This window comes from Peromyscus maniculatus, chromosome 1, assembly GCF_049852395.1.
Source record: "Peromyscus maniculatus bairdii isolate BWxNUB_F1_BW_parent chromosome 1, HU_Pman_BW_mat_3.1, whole genome shotgun sequence".
Lineage (NCBI taxonomy): Eukaryota > Metazoa > Chordata > Mammalia > Rodentia > Cricetidae > Peromyscus > Peromyscus maniculatus.
In genome coordinates, this window is record NC_134852.1 from 29,563,910 (window position 1) to 29,581,723 (window position 17,814).

At 56.2% G+C, this 17,814-nt stretch overlaps 1 protein-coding gene across 3 annotated transcripts; it reads right to left on the reverse strand.

Annotated features, from left to right (window-relative positions):
* Positions 1-6,780: 6,780 nt before the first annotated feature.
* Positions 6,781-17,798, reverse strand: Foxa3 (forkhead box A3). Of its 3 annotated transcripts, none has more exons than XM_015987274.3 (2): positions 17,209-17,798; positions 6,781-8,505 (listed from the first exon to the last, which is right to left on the reverse strand). In XM_015987274.3, exon 2 carries the CDS (start codon positions 8,473-8,475, stop codon positions 7,507-7,509), a length of 969 nt encoding a protein of 322 aa, XP_015842760.1. In that variant the 5' UTR covers positions 8,476-8,505; positions 17,209-17,798; the 3' UTR covers positions 6,781-7,506. The 3 variants fall into 3 exon arrangements, with proteins under 3 accessions (XP_015842760.1, XP_006993796.1, XP_076428508.1); XM_006993734.4 differs by lacking the exon at positions 17,209-17,798 and adding an exon at positions 16,893-17,068; XM_076572393.1 differs by lacking the exon at positions 17,209-17,798 and adding an exon at positions 11,014-11,112.
* Positions 17,799-17,814: the final 16 nt, after the last annotated feature.

Consider the following 17,814-nt stretch of genomic DNA (forward strand, 5'->3'; position numbering starts at 1 on the left):
TGGAACTGTGGTTGACGTGGTTTGACTCCTGCTTGGGGACCACAGACAAGCCGGGGGACAGGGATGCGCTGTAGCTGGCCGATACTCTAAACGTGGAGACCATCAGAGGGAGAGGAAGGGGGGCAGGCTTCCTAGGGCAGTTTATTTGAAGGTATGTTTCTAAGGGAACTGCCCACGGAAAAAGTAAGTTTTACCTTCCCGGTAAACAGAACACGTGGAAGGGTATGATGATTTCTTGCTTCAGATGGTGCCCGAGGGATGGACACACCTGAGAAACCTGAACTGGGCGAACGTCCTTCATAAGGGAACAGTGGCGGCCACCTCAGAACACCCCAGGAGCTAAGTGAAAGGCTTCCTCCCGCCGCGGCTGCTTCTGATGTGTGCACGGCCTTGTCCCGCACCTGTCCTGGGTGACTGATCATTAACCAGGATTTCCTGCTCACTGGCGTCACGGGGCGGGGTCTAGGGCCTAGGTAGATTGTGGCAAAACAGGGGTTAAAAAGAGGGGGCGGCCCCAGGAGTCCTGCCCGGTTCCTACTGCGACCCTGACTTGGAGATTACAGGAAGGGTTGGAGTGCTGAGCCGAAGGGACAGTAGATGGGATGCGCAGTGAGTCGGGGCAGGGCTGTGTCCTGCTGCTGCACACCGCTCGTCTCTGAGACCCAAGGGTGCTCCCGATCTCCCGCCCTGGTGCTCCCTAACCTGAACAGGAAGAATCGTCACATGACCTTCTGTGTACTGCCTGGGTGCCCCCCATTCACCTGAAGACAAGCCGCCCCGGGTATCTGCATATCCTGAGTTCTTGGACCCGGGTTCCGTCCTCCCCACATCAGGGGAAGCATCAAGTGCTCAGGCAACCCCGGCACTACCAGCCTGGGGCTCAGGGCAGGGCTGGGAAAACCACCCCTGATTAAATACACCAGGTGATAAGCAGGGGTGGTGCGTGCCGGTCGGAGCGCCTCCTTCAGAAGCCTCCCTGATTGATCCTGGGCTGCAGCCCCGAGTAGTGGGGCTTTCACCCTCCCCCTAAGTCCTCAGGGACAGAGGCCTCCCCACACCTGGCCACTCTGCTCCAGGAAGGGCTCACAGCTGTGGAAGACACCTGGTCCTTTAAGAGCAGCTGGTAGGTGGGTGGGGGGCAGGGAGTCACCCCCAGCCTGGCTGCTGTGTATTTTAGATAGAGGTTGAGTTAACTATTAACAGAACAGACAGCCTGACCTGTGTGGGTGTGGGGGCTGGGTCAGTTCCCCTTCCCCCAGTGCCCAGGTGGGGTAAGGGTGGAGGGATTTGGGATTTGTTTGGGGACCAGGGAGAAGACAGAATGAGGAAAATGCTGCAGAAAGATCTAGAAAACTTGTGGGAAACAAGAGGTGAGGAAGACAGGAGCAAGGGGCCTGTTGGTAAGGGCTGGGGGTGTGGCTCAGTGGTAGAGCCCCTGCCTAGAATCCCCCAGTGAGGGGCTGGGATGTGACTCAGTGGTAGAGCCCCTGCCTAGAATCCCCCAGTGAGGGGCTGGGGGTGTGGCTCAGTGGTAGAGGGATTGCCTAAGATCCACCAGTGATGAGTTGGGGACGTGACTCGGTGGCACCTGCCTAGAATCCTCCAGCGAGGGGCTGGGAAGCTTTCGATCAGGGGCAGAGCCCCTACCTAAGCATCTGGGAGACCATGGGTTCCATCCCAACACCACAATTTTTTTTTTTAATTCACTGAGCCAGAGACATGGGGGGGGGGGGAAGAGAACCTCAAAAATAAGGTAAAAACGGATTAAAACAGTGGCGGGGGTGGGGGGTGGCACACACCTTTAATCCCAGCACTTGGGAGACAGAGGCAGGCGGATCTCTGAGTTCAAGGCCAGCCTGGACTTCAGAACTAGTTCCAGGACAGCCAGGGCTACACAGAAACCCTGTCTCAAGAAACCAAAAAGACAAAAAAAGGAAACAAGCAAACAAAATGAGGAAAACAGAGAAATGAGTTTAATGGAGAGATGTCCAAAAAGGCTGAGAAAGGCGGATGCACAAAGATGCCAATAACAGCCTTGGAAGCTGTGAGGATGGGATGGGATGCAGGATGATACCCATAATCCCAGCACTCGGGAGGCCGAGGCACAAATACCAACACAAGTTCCAGGCCAGCCTGGGCTGCATGGGAAGAGTCCATCTCAGAACGCCAGCAAAGGAGAAGAGAACAAAAAGCAGGTAGCAACACCAAGACCTCAGACTTGCTCAAAATAGGAAGTTTCCAGAAAGAGAGAAAGCCGAAGACCTCTGGATGAAGGACAAGGCCAGGCCTGTCCTGGATCCTTGATTGCCTCCCCATGTGGTGAAAACAGTCTGGCTAGTTCTTCCTTAACTGTCCAGCTTAGCTCACTTGTCACCATCCGGGAAGCCTCCCTGTCTCCCAGGCTGCATGAAAGGTCATTTCTGGGTTCCCACAGTCCCCTGGACTCCTTCACCCCAGCCTTGCCCATTTTCACCACCGGACTGTGAGCCCCGAGGGGAAGGCCAGGGCTGTCTTGATTATCGATATGCCCACAGCATCACCCAGCCCAGGGCACAAATAAACGGGATCCTTACCCTCAGTAAAAAACATCTCAGCCACCATTGTGTGACAAGTCCTGGGTCAGACATTGTAGTGTGGACCGTGAATGCCGCTTCTGTCCCCAGAAACTACCATTCAGATGAGAGACAGAGACCCTTAAAACATCAGCCCTGGGAGCTTAAGTCACCGGAAAAGATGGGTCAGGCAAAGGGATCGAAGGTTGATATTTTTAGAACAGATTCATTGAGTAATAAAGGAAAAGAAGGAGCAAGCCTAGAGAAGTCCGTGCGGCTGACATGTGCAAAGGCCCTGAGGTAGTAAGCTGCTTGATTCCTCACAGAAGCAGCCGTGAGCCAGAGCAAGTGGACAGACAGGCCGACTCAGAGACCCCACAAAGGGGGAGGCCACCTAAGGACCGAGGGACAACCAGGGACAATGGATACAGACAGCGGACGGCAATGTGGTGGAGAAGTCCTATTCTTTCCAGAACCTTCCCCACAAGCCTCCCAGGCCCTGGAAAAAAATAATTCTGGGTCCCCCGTCTGCCTCCCTGTGCCCTGCCCACTCACACCTCGGGCAGAGGAAGCTGGCAAGCCCCACAGGAACCTTTGTGTTGGGGGGCGGGGGCAGTGAGTGGGGCGGGTGGCAGGGACGAAGGGAGAGGAGCGCCTGCCGAGCAGGCGGGCAGCGGGCAGTCGCTACACAAAGGCCCCAGTGTCTGCCCCTCCTGCCCCCATGCAGATATAAATAAGATGTGCATATACCTTTTTATATATACCAGCGGGCTGGGGCAGAGGCTGGGGGCCGCTCTGTCCCCACAGGGCCAGGGCACCGCAGAGCCCGCCGCCGCTGTGGCCAAGACTTGAACTAAGGACGGAGAAGCTTCCACGGTGAAGAGCAGCCTGAGAGCCCAGACTCGGAAAGTGACCGAGTAGCCGATTCTGAAGTTGGAGACTAATCTGAGAAACAAACTGGGCCGGCAAGAGGAAAAAGGATGGAGAAGAGGGTTATGGCAGGGAACGTCGGAGCCGCGGGGACTCAGGCGAAAGGACGTAGGTACAGAAAGAAAGGAAGAGATTAAAATACTGGGAGCACGGGTATGGTGACCTGTAACCCCAGCACCTGGGTAGTGAAGTCAGGAGGAGTGAGTTCCCAGTCCTCCTGGGCTGCAAACGGAGTCTGAGACCAGCCTGGGCTACATATCTCAAACAAGCAAAACATCCCCAATCCATTAAAAAAAAGATAAAGAAAAGTAAAAAACAGGCTAGGCATGCAGTTCCTTTGTCAGAGTGTTCGACTAGTGCGTAAGAAGCTCCGGGTTCAATACCCAACACCTCCTAAGCTGGGCATGGTGGCCCGTGCCTGCAACGCTACAGCATTATGGCCGTAGAAGGAAGAGGAACAGGAGTCCAAGGTTATCCCGGCTACATAGTGAACTAACTCCAGGCCAGCCTGAGCTACATGAGACCCTAGAGGGGTAGTTCTCAACCTGTGAGTCATGACCCCTTTGGGATGGGACCTTTTCACAGGGATCACCTAAGAACATACGCATACCAGATATTACGTTACAATTCATACAATTACGTTCATTTTTCTTAAGAGACATAGACTCACATGCAGCAAAATTACAGTTCCCAAGTAGCAGCGAAAATAACTTGATGGTTGGCGGTCACCACCACATGAGGAACCGTATTAGAGAGTCTCAGCATCAGGAAGGTTGAGGACCTCGGCTCTAGAGACAGACAGACAGACAGACAGAGAGACAGAGGCCAGGCTAAGGCTAAAGCTGGGGGCTGTGGGTACGGGGAAGCTGGGGGCTGTATGTCAGCGGGCTGTGGGCCAGCTGGGCTGGGCGCAGCTCGAAGGCTAAGGAGCAGAGGTGAGGGAGGGCCCCGGGCCTCCGGATCCTCGTGTTTACCTGAGGCAGGCATGGCAAACAGGCGTCCAGCCTGGACCACAGCAGCCAGGGTAGGCAGGGCCGGGCCGCAGTCCTGGCACCAGCGGACCCGACACGCCCACCTGTGGCCTGAGTGGTGAGTAACACACACACTGGCACCAGGGTAGATGGTGACACATTCGTGGACAGACACAGTGACGCACAGTGACCGATATAGGCAGGTCGGCCGTGACAGGTCTGAAGGACCGGGACCCAGGAAAAGAGAGTGGCAGGTAAAGGCGTTTTTATGTGTAGGGCCTGTGACAGGCACCCAAGAGACAGGCAGAAGCACACACACCAGCATGCTAAAAGACTCGTCACAGATCAAGAGAGAAGCCACGTCAAAATGGTACCAAGAAATACAAAGAGCTGTACAACAAACAGGACCCGAACACACACACACACACACACACACACACACACACACACACACACACACGCTCACACACCCGAGAACGACCCACAGCTGGCCTCTGTCTGTGAGGCTTCTGCTATACCAAGTTGAGGCAGGATGTGGAGGGTGTCCTCTAGAACAGTGGAGGTCCAGGACACTGAGTCTAGGCCAGATGGCCTGCCTAGGACCCCAATCATTAGCTGTGGGGCCTTGATCAAGTCAAGACACCTTTCTACCTCAGCTTTTGCCCTTAATAAAGTGAGGGGCCCTAGGAAAAAGGATTATTCAAATGACTCATTTCTTGCCAAGTTGTTTTTTTTCTTAAGAGACATAGACTCACATGTAGCCTAGGTTAGCCCCAACCCAGTAACCCTCCTGCCTCTCTACCTCTTTTGAGTGCTGAGAACCACAGGTGTGGGCCACTTCCATGGCCATTATCTCAAAGTGTCCCGTGTTTATAGAGCCCTGCGCCCAAGCAGGGACCCCCCCACACCCCCTCCCGCCCCCTAGCCTCAGTTTCCCACCCCCAGGGCTTTTCCTTAGACTATGTCCCTCCAGCCCCACAACCGAGCCCTCCCCAAGTCCTCATGCCCTCCTGTCCCCATTCCCGACCCATCCCTCATCTCGGGCGTCCCACGTCTGCCGGTGGTACTTTTCCACGTTGGACACCAGCCGGCTGTCCCTGGGGTGGGGGGTCACACCTGCCCACGCCAGGCGAGGCCAGGCGAGCTGGTGGCCACCAGACACCCCGACGGATGGCCCCACCCTCCCCTATGGACCCTACAACAACACCCCCCTCTCCCTCTCAGGCCACCTGAGGTCCCCAATGGGGCAGCCTGAGGCCCGAGCCTGGGGACAGGAAGCCCCAGGCCTGGCTGCCTTGAAAGCCTCTTTCAACCCGGGCCTCCTCCCGCCGCCACCGACTCCTCCTGCGGAATAATATTTGGGCTGTTGGCCGGGGGGCGGGGGCCAGATCCGGAGGCCGCCGGGGAGAAGCCAGAAACCGCAGGGCTTCCTGCCTCGGGCCGGCGACCCCCAGCCCCGGGGGGGAGGGCCGGGGCCCGGGGAGACTGAGGGCCTTTCTCTCGGCCCCAGTTGTTTTTTCCAGGAACCGGGAGGAATTCCCCAGGACAGCCAGGCTGGTGGGACCGCTGTCAACTGGGAGCCAGCAAGGCAGGGGGCGGGGGGTGACATGCAGCCCGGGCGGGCGAGGCGGGACTGCGACAGAAATAGAGGGACCCGCCTGCCTGCCAGGCGGCAGGTAGAGGCGGAAACTCTGAACCGGGAGAGGGAGGGAGGCCAGAGAAGGAGAGAGCCAAGGGGTGGCCAGCCAGAGTGCGGGCGGGCGACAGAGAATGACGGTGTGGACCTAGCTCAGTAGGTGAGTGCCTGCCCGGCTTGTTCCAGGAGCTGGGTCCCATGCCCAGCACCGCCGAATACACCAGAATACATCAGTGTTAATAACCAGGTGTGCACGCCGGGAATCCTGGCCCGTGGAGGGCAGAGTTTCAGCACCCCGGACTAGAGTATGAGACCCTTTTTCAAAAATAAGGAAAAATGAGGAGCCTCAGGGCTCCAGGTGTGTGTGTGTGTGTGTGTGTGTGTGTACGTGTGTGTGTGTGTGTGTGTGTGTGTGTGTGTGTGTGTGTGCCTGCAAAGTGGGGGTGGGGCGGTGGCCTTGGTCACTTGCAAAGCCACCTCCCCTCTGGCTCCACTTCTGCGGGGGCTGCTATCTATGAACAAACTGTCCTTGGGGTCAGGGACACTAAAGAGACAAAGGTCACATGGCTGCTTTCCCCCAGCCCTTCCCCCCACAGAGGCCACCAGCTCCCCGGCAAGGGAAGATCACAGGGGAACACAAACTGAGGTGTCTGAGCCCCACAGGGCCCACCGAGGAAAAGAGACACTCAGAGACCGAGAAGGTGCCTTTTTAATGGTCAGACGCAGCCGGTATCCCAAGTCCCAGGCAAGAACTTGACCTCTGTAAAGAGTTCCCCACACCCATACCAGACCTTTCTCGCCGCCAGGGTTGGGGGCGAGCCTCAGAGAAAAATCACAGGGTCTCCTCACCTCCACCCCTCACCCAACCCCCACCAAGGAGATGGTGATGGCAGGCCTGTGGTGACCATCACGGTGCGTCACCTTGCCAGTGGGGTGGCCCCTCCGTGCATCCAGTGTGTCAAAAAAGACATCGTGTGATCGATATGGTGGCCAACCTGGCATCTGTTGTACCGAGAAGTCTGCCCCCCCCCCCAAAAAAAAAGTGATCCCAGGAGACAGTGGGCCGAAGAAGTGTGACTGCCACATACTGGAAAGATCAATCAAGATGTCCATCGCAGCCTCCAAAGGTCCAAACAAGATGTCACCCAGCATGGCCATGCCTCCGCGGACCAGCCAGTGGCCTCACTCCATCTGGAAGCTTTCACTGTACACCCAGCACAGCGACCTTCACGCTACCACCACCCGCGGCCCACCAGGGGGTCCGTGGCAGTTACCACAGCAGCCGATGGGTCCTCACAGTTCTAGACCAAATAAGATGTTAATCAGCGGGACAAGCAGAGTGTGACCGGAAGGACCAGGGCCCAGGAACCTGGTGTCCGTCCCAGCTGGCCCCATCACCGTGCTCCCAGTCACCGCGCTAGGACGCATTAAGCAGGGACCGGGAGTAGAGGCTCTGGTAGTACACCCCTGGGTCCCCGCTCTCGGCCCCGTAGCCCCCAAACCCCATGTCCAGTTTGGAAGGCGCTGGTGTCTGTTCTGACATCAGGTTGTTGATGGAGAACGGGTGGTTGAAGTTGTAGGGGGCGTCCAACTTCAGTTCCCCGGGGAGCTCCAGGCCAGTGAAATAGGGCGTGGAGGAAGAAGGGGAGGCGCAGTCCAGACCCCCCACGTCCTCCCCGCTCTGGGCCTCGGGCTCAGGGGGAGCAGGCTGCGGCTGAGCCTGGGAGGTGACCGCTGTGGCCGTGGCGGCTGCAGTCGCGGCGGAGGTGGCCGGCCCCACCGCCCCACTCCTGGGGGTAGATGCAGCTCCGTTTCCTTTCTTGACTTTCTCCTCCAGCTTGAAGCGTTTCTGACGACGAAGGTAGCAGCCGTTCTCAAACATGTTCCCGGAGCTGGGGTGCAGGGCCCAGTAGGAGCCCTTGCCCGGCTTGTCTGGGGAGCGCGCCACCTTGACAAAGCAGTCATTGAAGGACAGAGAGTGGCGGATGGAGTTCTGCCAGCGCTGCTGGTTCTCCCGGTAGTATGGGAAGAGGTCCATGATCCACTGGTAGATCTCGCTCAGGGTCAGCATCTTGCCTGGCGCCTGCTGGATGGCCATGGTGATGAGAGAGATGTAGGAATATGGTGGCTTGGCGTGGGCCAGCGGCCGCCGGTACCCCTTTGCCATCTCCTTTCCGTGGGCCAGCCCGGGCCCGGGGGCGCCATACCCGGAAGTATTGCTTCCAGCGTTGCCGCCCGCACCCAGGCCCGGGAAGGTGGGCCCCAGGGGCGCTGTGGGGGCTGGGGGTGCCAGGGGTCCTGTAGGCAGCGGGGAGGCCTGCAGCCCTCCTGGAGGGTAGGGAGAGCTGAGAGGGTTCAAGGTCATGTAGGAGTTGAGAGGGGCCATGGTGGGCACGGGAGTCACCGGAGAGTACACCTGCGGGGAAAGGAATGGAGATCCATCAGTGGATTTTCACCCTCCTGCTCGGCCCAGGGGCTCTGGAATACGGGTCCACTCACTCACGGGTGTTTGAAGACAGATTCACACAGCCCTAACCAGCCTCACTCTGCAACCAAGGATGACTCTGAATTCCTGATCCTCCTGTCTCCGCCTCCCGATTGCTGGGAATGCAGGTGTGGGCCATCATGCCCAGCTCACTGCCCGGTCTTGCCTTGTCTGTGAGTCCTTTCCATCATTGCCTCTCTCTGGAGGCAGCTGCCTCCCCAGATCACGTCCCCCTGTTTTCACTCCAGGGTTGTACCCCCTAAACCATACATTCAAGGTCAAGTTTGAACGCGGGTTTTTGAAGTGTAGGTGGTCTGAAATTACCCTGGGGGAGTCTCTCAAACTGTTTTCAGGAATCCACCAGGTCAAGGCCATTTTCCTGTTTTATGTTGGTGGCTTAGAGACACGGTCTCACTGTGTAGAACGGGCTGGCTTCGAACTTAAAGAGATCCATCTGCCTCTGCCTCCTGAGTGCTGAGTGCGCCACCACACCTGGCTAAGCCCGCTCAAGTCCATTTTCAAAATCACAGTGAAGTATCAGGTCTACCAGGCATGGCGGTACAGGCCTGTCATCCCAGCTACCTGGGAGGCTAATGATCCCAAATTTGGGACCAGCCTGGGCCTCAGAGAGACTTCCAGAACAGCCTGGACAACTTACTGGGGGCTGGGGGCGTGGCTCAGTGGTAGAGCCCCTGCCTAGAATCCCCCAGTGAGGGGCTGGGGTGTGGCTCAGTGGTAGAGCCCCTGCCTAGAATCCCCCAGTGAGGGGCTGGGGGTGTGGCTCAGTGGTAGAGCCCCTGCCTAGAATCCTCCAGTGAGGGGCTGGGGGTGTGGCTCAGTGGTAGAGCCCCTGCCTAGAATCCCCCAGTGAGGGGCTGGGGGTGTGACTCAATGGTAGAGCCCCTGCCTAGAATCCCCCAGTGAGGGGCTGGGGGTGTGACTCAATGGTAGACTACTTACCTAGCATACAGGGGGGCCTGGATTCACTCTCTAGTAAGTAAAAAAAGAAAAGTTTCGTCCACCTTTTGTACCCTCTTTCATATGAGTGTATAATGAGCTTTTCATTGATCTGTGACATCTGCTCTTGCAATAGACCAAAGGTCTAGAATGTACTCTCACATCTTGCCAGCTGTGTGGTAGAAGAAGAAGATAGCGTCTCTCTTCTCACTAAATTTTATTTATTTATTTATTTATTTATTTATTTATTTATTTATTTATTTATTTATCTTTGAGACAGAACCTCACTGTGTAGCTAACCCTGTTCTCAAGCTTACTATTCTTTTTAAACAGTATCTGAAACCCCTTAGTTATACTAACACACGACCGTTATTTTAAACTAAATTAGGGCTGGGTGGTGGTGTGGGTGGCGCACACCTTTAATCCCAGCACTCAGGAGGCAGAGTGGATCTCTGTGAGTTCAAGGCCAGCCTCCTCTACAGAGTGGGTTCCAAAATAGCCAGGGTCACACAGAGAAACCCTGTCTCAAAAAAATAAAATAAATACACCCCCCCAAAAAAAATAAAACTAAATTAAATTAGGGGTCAGCAAATGGCTCAGTGAGTAAAGGCGCTTGCCCCCAAGCCTAACAGCACGAGTTCGATCCTCAGGACCTACATGGTGGAATGAGAGAGCCAATTCCTGAAAGTTGTCCTCAGACCTCCACACTTGTACCACGACCACGACATTTGTGTGGTCACACACACACACACACACACACACACACACAATAAATAAGTGTAAATAAATACAGTTTTACATTCATGCCTATTTTTAAATTTTAATTTTTTTTAAAGTCTCACTTTTGAATACAATTATCAGTGGACATACCCCAGATCTATGGAACTGGAGCAGGCCTGCTAGCACAGGCCTGCGATCCTAGCAAGTGGGGAAGAGGGGCAGGAGGCCATCTAGCAAAAGACTCTAAAAAACAAAGCCAGGAAATTGTTTGGGGTCTTCAGTATCTATCCATCTGTCTGTCTGTCTATCTATCTATCTATCTATCTATCTTTTTATTTTATTTACTTTTTCCCCCAGTTTTTGGAGACAAGGTTTTGGTGCCTGTCCTGGAACTCCCTCTGTAGCCCAGGCTGACCTTGAACTCACAGAGATCCTCCTGGCTCTGCCTCCCGAGTGCTGGGGTTAAAGGCGTGCACCTCGCTTCTTCAACAGTTTTTTAATATCGTAGAGAAGTTTGAGGGCTGGAGAGAGGGCTCAGGAGTTAAGAGCAAATCCTGCCCTTCCCGAGGTCAGGAGTTCAGTTCCCAGTACCCACACTGGGTGCCTCATAACTGCCTATAATTCTAGCCCTAGAGGGTCCGACACCTCTGCCCTTGAGCACTTGCTCTCAAGGGCGCATAACCACACACATATACATACTAAAGGTTATCTCTCAAACATAAAAATAGGTTGTAAATGTCCCCTTGTTGGGCACAGTGGTACCTGACTTTAATCCCAGCACTCGGGAGGCAGACACAGGCGATCAAAGCCAGCCTGGTCTACACAGCAACTATCAGATTAGCCAGGGTTTCATACTGAGAGACCACCTTAAAAAAGAAAAAAGAAAAAAGAGGTCCTGAGCACAGTAAAATTGAGAAATCAATCAAAATTAGCCAAGTCAGCTGAAAATTGATTTATGTAACAAATCAGTGGTTTTCCATTTTTTCTTATTCCTTTTTTAAAATTTATTTTATGGATATGATTGCTTTGCTTGCTTGTATGGATGGATGTATATCACATGAGTGCCTGGTGGCCAAGGAGGCCAGAGAGGGTGTCAGATCTCCATTTCCTGAAAGTAGTCTTCTCTCCAACGGTGTGTGTGTGTGTGTGTGTGTGTGTGTGTGTGTGTGTGTGCAGCACACACATACAGAAACATATACATGCATGTGCAAACACACACAGAAACACACACATGCATATGCACACACATGCATGCACAAACACACACAGAAACACACAGACGCATATTCACACACACACACATTCACACACACGCACTCTTGCACACTCATGCAGAAACACACTCATGCATGTCCAAACACACACACTTCTACTTATATAAATAAATGAATTTGAAAAAAATTTACAAGTGCACCCCATTTTCAAAAACGTTCACATGTGCCCTTAGCTCAGCGAGATACGGCACACACTGGTGTGTTTTCCAGAATCACAGGCAGTCTCACGGTGGTGGCTCACACCTGTGGTGCTGGCACTCGGGGCCAAGGCAGGAGGATCAATGTGCACTGAAGAAAAGCCTGGGTTCTACATTGAAATGCTTTTTCTGATAACAAATCAGCATCTTTTTTGTTGCTCAGATTCCTCTCTGTTTTTCTTTTCTTTTTTTTTTTTTTTGTTTCTTTTTTTTCCTGAGACAGGGTTTCTCTGTGTAGCTTTGCGCCTTTCCTGGAACTCACTTCGTAGCCCAGGCTGGCCTCGAACTCACAGAGATCCGCCTGGCTCTGCCTCCCGAGGGCTGGGGTTAAAGGCGTGCGCCACCGCCGCCCGGCTGATGCCTCTTTTTTGAGGCAGGGTCTTGCTCTGCAGCCCCTGCTGCCCTCTAGCTCCCTCCGCAGCAGCCTCAGCCTCCCTGGGGCTGGGATTACAGGTGGGTACCGCCATACCCAGCCTTAACAGGTATTTGTTCACCATCTACACTGTGCCAGGAACTGACCTAAGCATTTCACAGGTGTTGTCTCTAATCCTTACCAACATATGTGTATGTGTGCTATTATTACTGTGATATCATCATGTTCTGTGGCTGGTGCAGAGACTTGAATCCCAGAATCACACGCACTAGGCAGGGGCTCTACCACTGAGCCACACCCCAGCCCCTCACTGGGGGATTCTAGGCAGGGTCTCTACCACTGAGCCACACCCCAGCCCCTCACTGGGGGATTCTAGGCAGGGTCTCTACCACTGAGCCACACCCCAGCCCCTCACTGGGGGATTCTAGGCAGGGGCTCCACCACTGAGCCACACCCCCAGCCCCTCACTGGGGGATTCTAGGCTGGGGCTCTACCACTGAGCCACACCCCCAGCCCCTCACTGGGGGATTCTAGGCTGGGGCTCTACCACTGAGCCACACCCCCAGCCCCTCACTGGGGGATTCTAGGCTGGGGCTCTACCACTGAGCCACACCCCAGCCCCTCACTGAGGGATTCTAGGCAGGGGCTCTACCACTGAGCCACACTCCTTACTTAAGAGTTGTTTTGATGCCCATTTTACAGCTGAGTCAGCTATGGCCCAGAGAAGTTGTCAGTGGGTGAGGGCCACACTGAAAGGAAGAGGAAGAAACTGGGTAGTCTAGAACCTGGGCCTGACTGGTGTCCTGGATCAGCCAGGACAGTCAGAAGTGCCCACCCTGTCTAGCAGAAAGTCAGCGATCCCGAAGAGCAGGGAAAACGCTAAGCATGTTGGACGGTCCTTGTCTTTCTAGACATACCATCCTGTCTACCCTCTGTCCTCTGTCCTCTCTCCTCCAGTCTTCCATGTGCCTGACCACCCTCCCCTCTCCCGGCTGGGATCTCATGGCCATGGAAGGGACCTTAGACTCGGTGTTGATTGAGTGGAAACCACTGGGTTTCTGGTTCTCTGACACACCATGAGCGTTAGCTGGACTCGAGGTCCAGAGAACAAAGGGACCTGTCAGAACAGCCTAGGGAGTCAGGGACAGGTGACAAGTCCCTGTGCCTTCCTCCTCCGGCCGCTCCAGGTAGCTCTTTTCTCCCTCCCTCCTCCCTTCCTCACTTTGACAAGAGTGTCACGTAGCCCAGGCTAGCCTTGAAGTAACCTAGAGTAACCTCGAACTCCTGACTCCTCCTCTGCCTCTACCTCCCAAGAGCTGAGACTACAAGCATGGGCAGCCACCTGGGTGATATGCCGGGCATCAAAGCCAGGGCTGTCTGCGCACCAGGCTAACATTTGAGCGACTGCTACGGCCCCGGGCAGCTTTTTTCTTCTCTCTCTCTCTCTCTCTCTCTCTCTCTCTCTCTCTCTCTCTCTCTTTCTTTTGTTTTGTTTTTTGAGACAGGGTTTCCTCTGTGTAGCTTTGCACCTTTTCCTGGAACTCACTTGGTAGTCCAGGCTGGCCTCGAACTCACAGAGATCCGCCTGCCTCTGCCTCCTGAGTGCTGGGTTTAAAGGCGTGCGCTGCTGCCACCACCGCCCGGCTTCTTTTCTCTTCTTTCTTTCTTTTTCATTCTGTGTAGGCGTCTGTGTGTGGGTGTGTGCAAGTGAGTGTGGGTGCTGGGGGAGGCCAGAAAAGGCTGTCAGATCCCTTGGATCAAGAGTCACAGGCAGTGGTCCGCTGCCTAATGCGGATGCTGGGAATCGAACTCAGGTCCTCTGCGAGAGCGGTGTGGCACTCTTAACTGTTGAGCCATCTCCCTCTCTTTGCAGCCCCCACAGGAAGCTCTTACTAGATGGACAAGGATAGCCTTGAATTCCTGAGCCTCCGGCCCCCACCTCCCAAATGCCGACTGTACAGGCATTTCCAGCGCACAGGGCTCTGCGGGCAGCTCCGACGGCTTTCACGCCTCTCCTCCCTCCCCTCTCCCTCCCTCCTTCTGACACAGGATCTTGCTGTACGGCCCTGGCTGCCTTCAGGTGTGTGGCAATTCTCCTGCCTCCCCCTCCCTCCCGCAGGGATTAAAGGTGTTTACCACCACCCCTGGCCCCTGCACAGGCCATTTCCCATCCGCAGTGAGTGTCCCTCCAGCTCCACCCCAGAAGCCCCGCACCCCATCCAGCGTCCCTCTCCCCATCCTTCGCTTCCCTCTCCCACCCAGCGCCTGTCAGTCACTCACCACCTCATCTCTTGCCTCAGTCTCCCCTCCTTGCCCCCCTCCCTCCCCCTCCTCCCCCTGTGTGCAGTATACATAGCTTGGTAATTCCCCTCTGCATCACCCTCTCTCTCCAGGAGCCTGTTTCCTACCCTCCTCCATGCTCTGGTCCTCCCACCCTGGTTGGCTGCTTCTGCCCCTCCCCTTGGAAGGGAAAAGTGATGGCCTCAGGGGGATCCAGAGTCTCTTCATCCCTTCACACCTCACTCTACCTCCCCAACCCTGGGACAGCAGGGCCTTCCTTTTCTGGCTCCCCACCCACCCGGAAGTCCTTCTTGAGGTCTGACCTCAAGCACTCCAGCTGCTCTAATCCACCCTGGGCTTTCCCACGCCCCATAGCTGGGATGAACCCCTGAGGTCCGGGTCTGAACCGGATCTCCCCCACTCCACTCAGGGTGCGGCTGAGAGTGGGGGGAAGCCCTCAGGGGACCTGCATCCCCACCTGGGAGGCTTCAATTTCTTCCTTTTCATTTCCTTATTGTTTCTGAAGAAGGGTGTGCTAGGCAGCCGAAAGGAAGCCTGGTGACGCTTCCAGTTCCAGACCCACCTGAGGACCCCAGCACCCTGCACGGCGCCCTACAGCTCATCTCTAAAATGGGGGCAGGGGGAGCTGTCGGGACAGCTGACCATAAGGTCCCATGGGTGTACCCCAGGATGCCACCGAGTAGGACAGGAGATATCAACTTCATCACCCACCCCCCCAGAAGCCATTAGTTGGGGGGCGGGGTCTTGCCTGTTCTTAGTCCCACTGGAATGCAGCCCACCATTGTTCTCAAGAGCGTGGAGAGAGGTGGGCTTTCCTGCTGAGAACTGGCAGGTACTGCACTCTGGTACCAGTACCGGTGCCGAGTGAGTGGTGCCTGGCTGGGGGGCGGGGAGGGGGGGCCGGGGGGGGGGGGCGGACGGACACCTTCAACAGCAGCTCCGTACACCATCCAGTCTCTCCTTACTTTAACTCTTCCAAAATCACATCTAGGCTGGCCCTCGCCTGACTCCCCTTCCCCTAAGGTCTCATTCTGTAGGTCAAGCTGGCCTGGAACCTGCTGTGTAGCTGACCTCAAACTTGCCATCCTCCTGCCTCGGCTTCCCAAGTGCTAGGTTTACACACACGTGCAGAACCACAACTGGTCTGTCAGTTTCTGTCAGTCTCCACATTCACTGCCTCCTCAGCTGGGGGGGGGGGCATTCACACACTACCCCCAAACTTCAGCCTCTCCTCCCTAGGACCCCCCCCCCCCAAACTAACTTCCTTGGCTGTATCCCCAGGACCAATTTGGAATTGACTCTTAAACCCAGTGCTCCAACTCCCAACTACCTGAGAGCCTCCACGTAACACCTTGGCCTCTGCCTTCCCCGTAATATCACCAACACCTCCGGCCCCCTCCCTTCCCACCTCCCCACACTCCCAATACCTTCCCTGTCAGCTCTGCCTCCCCCCTACACCTCCCCAGACCTAGGACAGGCCCCTCCCGGGCGCCTGGCCAAGTCCGAGCCCCATAACCCCTAGGGATCCAGGAGTCCAACCCCACAACTTGGAAATCCTGAGCCTAGCCACCTCCCTCAACTACTAAATCTTGACTCTGGTGGTGAGCCCGGCCACTCCAATCTCACACGCCGCGTCCACCTTCATTCGGTCTCCTGGGTCAGGAACCTATGGGCCCAGAACCTCACAATGCGGACTACAGGGCCAGTGAACAAAGCACGGGTCCCTTGCAACAGGACAAACAGGAGTTAGACGTGAAGGGGGACTTTCTGTTTGTCAGGCTGGAGGAACTGAGGTAAATCTAGCAATGACTAGATTGTGCACGGTCTGAAGGGAGGCCCTGCTGAGGGCCGGGGTAAGGACGTGGGGTGAAGACCGACTTCTACACATAGGTGTGGAGGCCCATATGTCTTCTGATCTCCCAAGGCTGACGTCATCTGAGGACTGGTCCACCTAAGCCACCTGTTACGGTGGGTTCCTCAAAAGGATCCCGCTTACCCGTTTCCCCTACCTTAGCTCCCCAGCTGATCTTTATCCCCGAACCCCGATTCTGATCCCAACTGCCCAAAGCCCCCACCCCACCCCGTCCTTCTGCCACAGACGTCCCGTAGTGGGAGCTCCCAACCCGTCCTCTCTACTTTGAACCTCGTCTCTTGAGGTCCTCCAGTTCGAACCCCCTATCCCAGAGCTCCGGTTTTCCATCTCCAATTTTGTTCACTTGAATGAAGCAGGGTCCCAACACCTTTCAAGTGCGGCCTCGAGGTTTTCTTGCTAACATTTTCCTCGCTTGGAAGCAAAGCATCGCCTGGACCGTGCTAGTCTGAATCGCTCTCCCAAGTCTCGTCCCCCTGTCCCCGACTGACTCCCACACCTGGTGTTTGTGTCCCCAAGCCTTTGGCTCCCACCTGGGCCCACACCACCGCCGCCCCCGTTTGCACCCCAGCCCGCAGCTCCACACCTGCCCCCCGTTTCCCGCTCCGCCATCCCCGAGGACACACCTCGCCCGCCTCCGGGTAGTAGCTCCACTCGGCCAGGTCGTGGGCCTCCATCTTCACCGAGCCCAGCATCCCCCGGGCCTGCGCCCCGACACGCCCAGGCTGCGGCCCCCCGGGGGAACCGAGCGCTCGCTCCGGCCACTCGGCAGGCACTGAGGCTCGCAGCCCGGGAGTCCCGCTGGCCCAGGCGCCTCGGGAGGCAGTCACTTTTTATAGCCGGGACACCCCCGCCCTGGCCCGCCCCGGGCTCCCCTCCCACCTCCCCCAGGGCGGTGCGCTCGGATCGGGGCGCCCCCTGCGGGATCGCAAGGAGACAAACCTTAGGCACCCGCAGCCTCGGTCCTGGCACCTGGGAGCGAGCGATGGTTGAAGCGAGGGGGCAGCTACCGGGAGTGGAGTGCAGGACCACACACTGCAGATCCCAAGAGCCCTAGAGCCACAACGGGGGCGAGGGCTGGGGAACCTTTCCGCCTCGAGGTGTCTCATCATCTCCACCTAAGAGAGGGAAACGCCAGAGCCCCTCGTGCCCTCCACGAAGGAGAGGAGGCTGACAGCGCTCAGGACTCCATCAGTCCATGTATGACACCGTAAATATCCCGCAGAGATGCTTGAAACCCCATTCCCATTGGACAGACGGGAAGACTGAGGCTTTCGACGACTGCAGATGCCGCAGGCTGCCTACGGGGCCAGGGCCAGCGGTGGAAAGGCTCAGGCCTTCTGCTCAGACCCCATTAAGGCACCAGATCTCCTCCAAGACCCAGGAGCTCCGCTCACAGCGCTCCCCGGTCTAACGTCAGCCTGCCGTCTAGGGAGGTTGGGGGGGGGGGGAGGCCCTCCGGGAACTCCATTTCCCAGAAGCCTCCGTTCTCATTTCCGCCCGGCGCCCGCGCGCCACGGACTACATTTCCCAAGAGGCATGGCGCTC

Coding starts and splice junctions, on each gene's coding strand:
- Foxa3 (XM_006993734.4), bottom strand. CDS start 16,961: ATGCTGGGCTCGGTGAAGATGGAGGCCCACGACCTGGCCGAGTGGAGC. Junction 8,506..16,892: donor ACTACCCGGAGGCGGGCGAG/GTGTGTCCTCGG, acceptor CTTTCCCCGCAG/GTGTACTCTCCGGTGACTCC.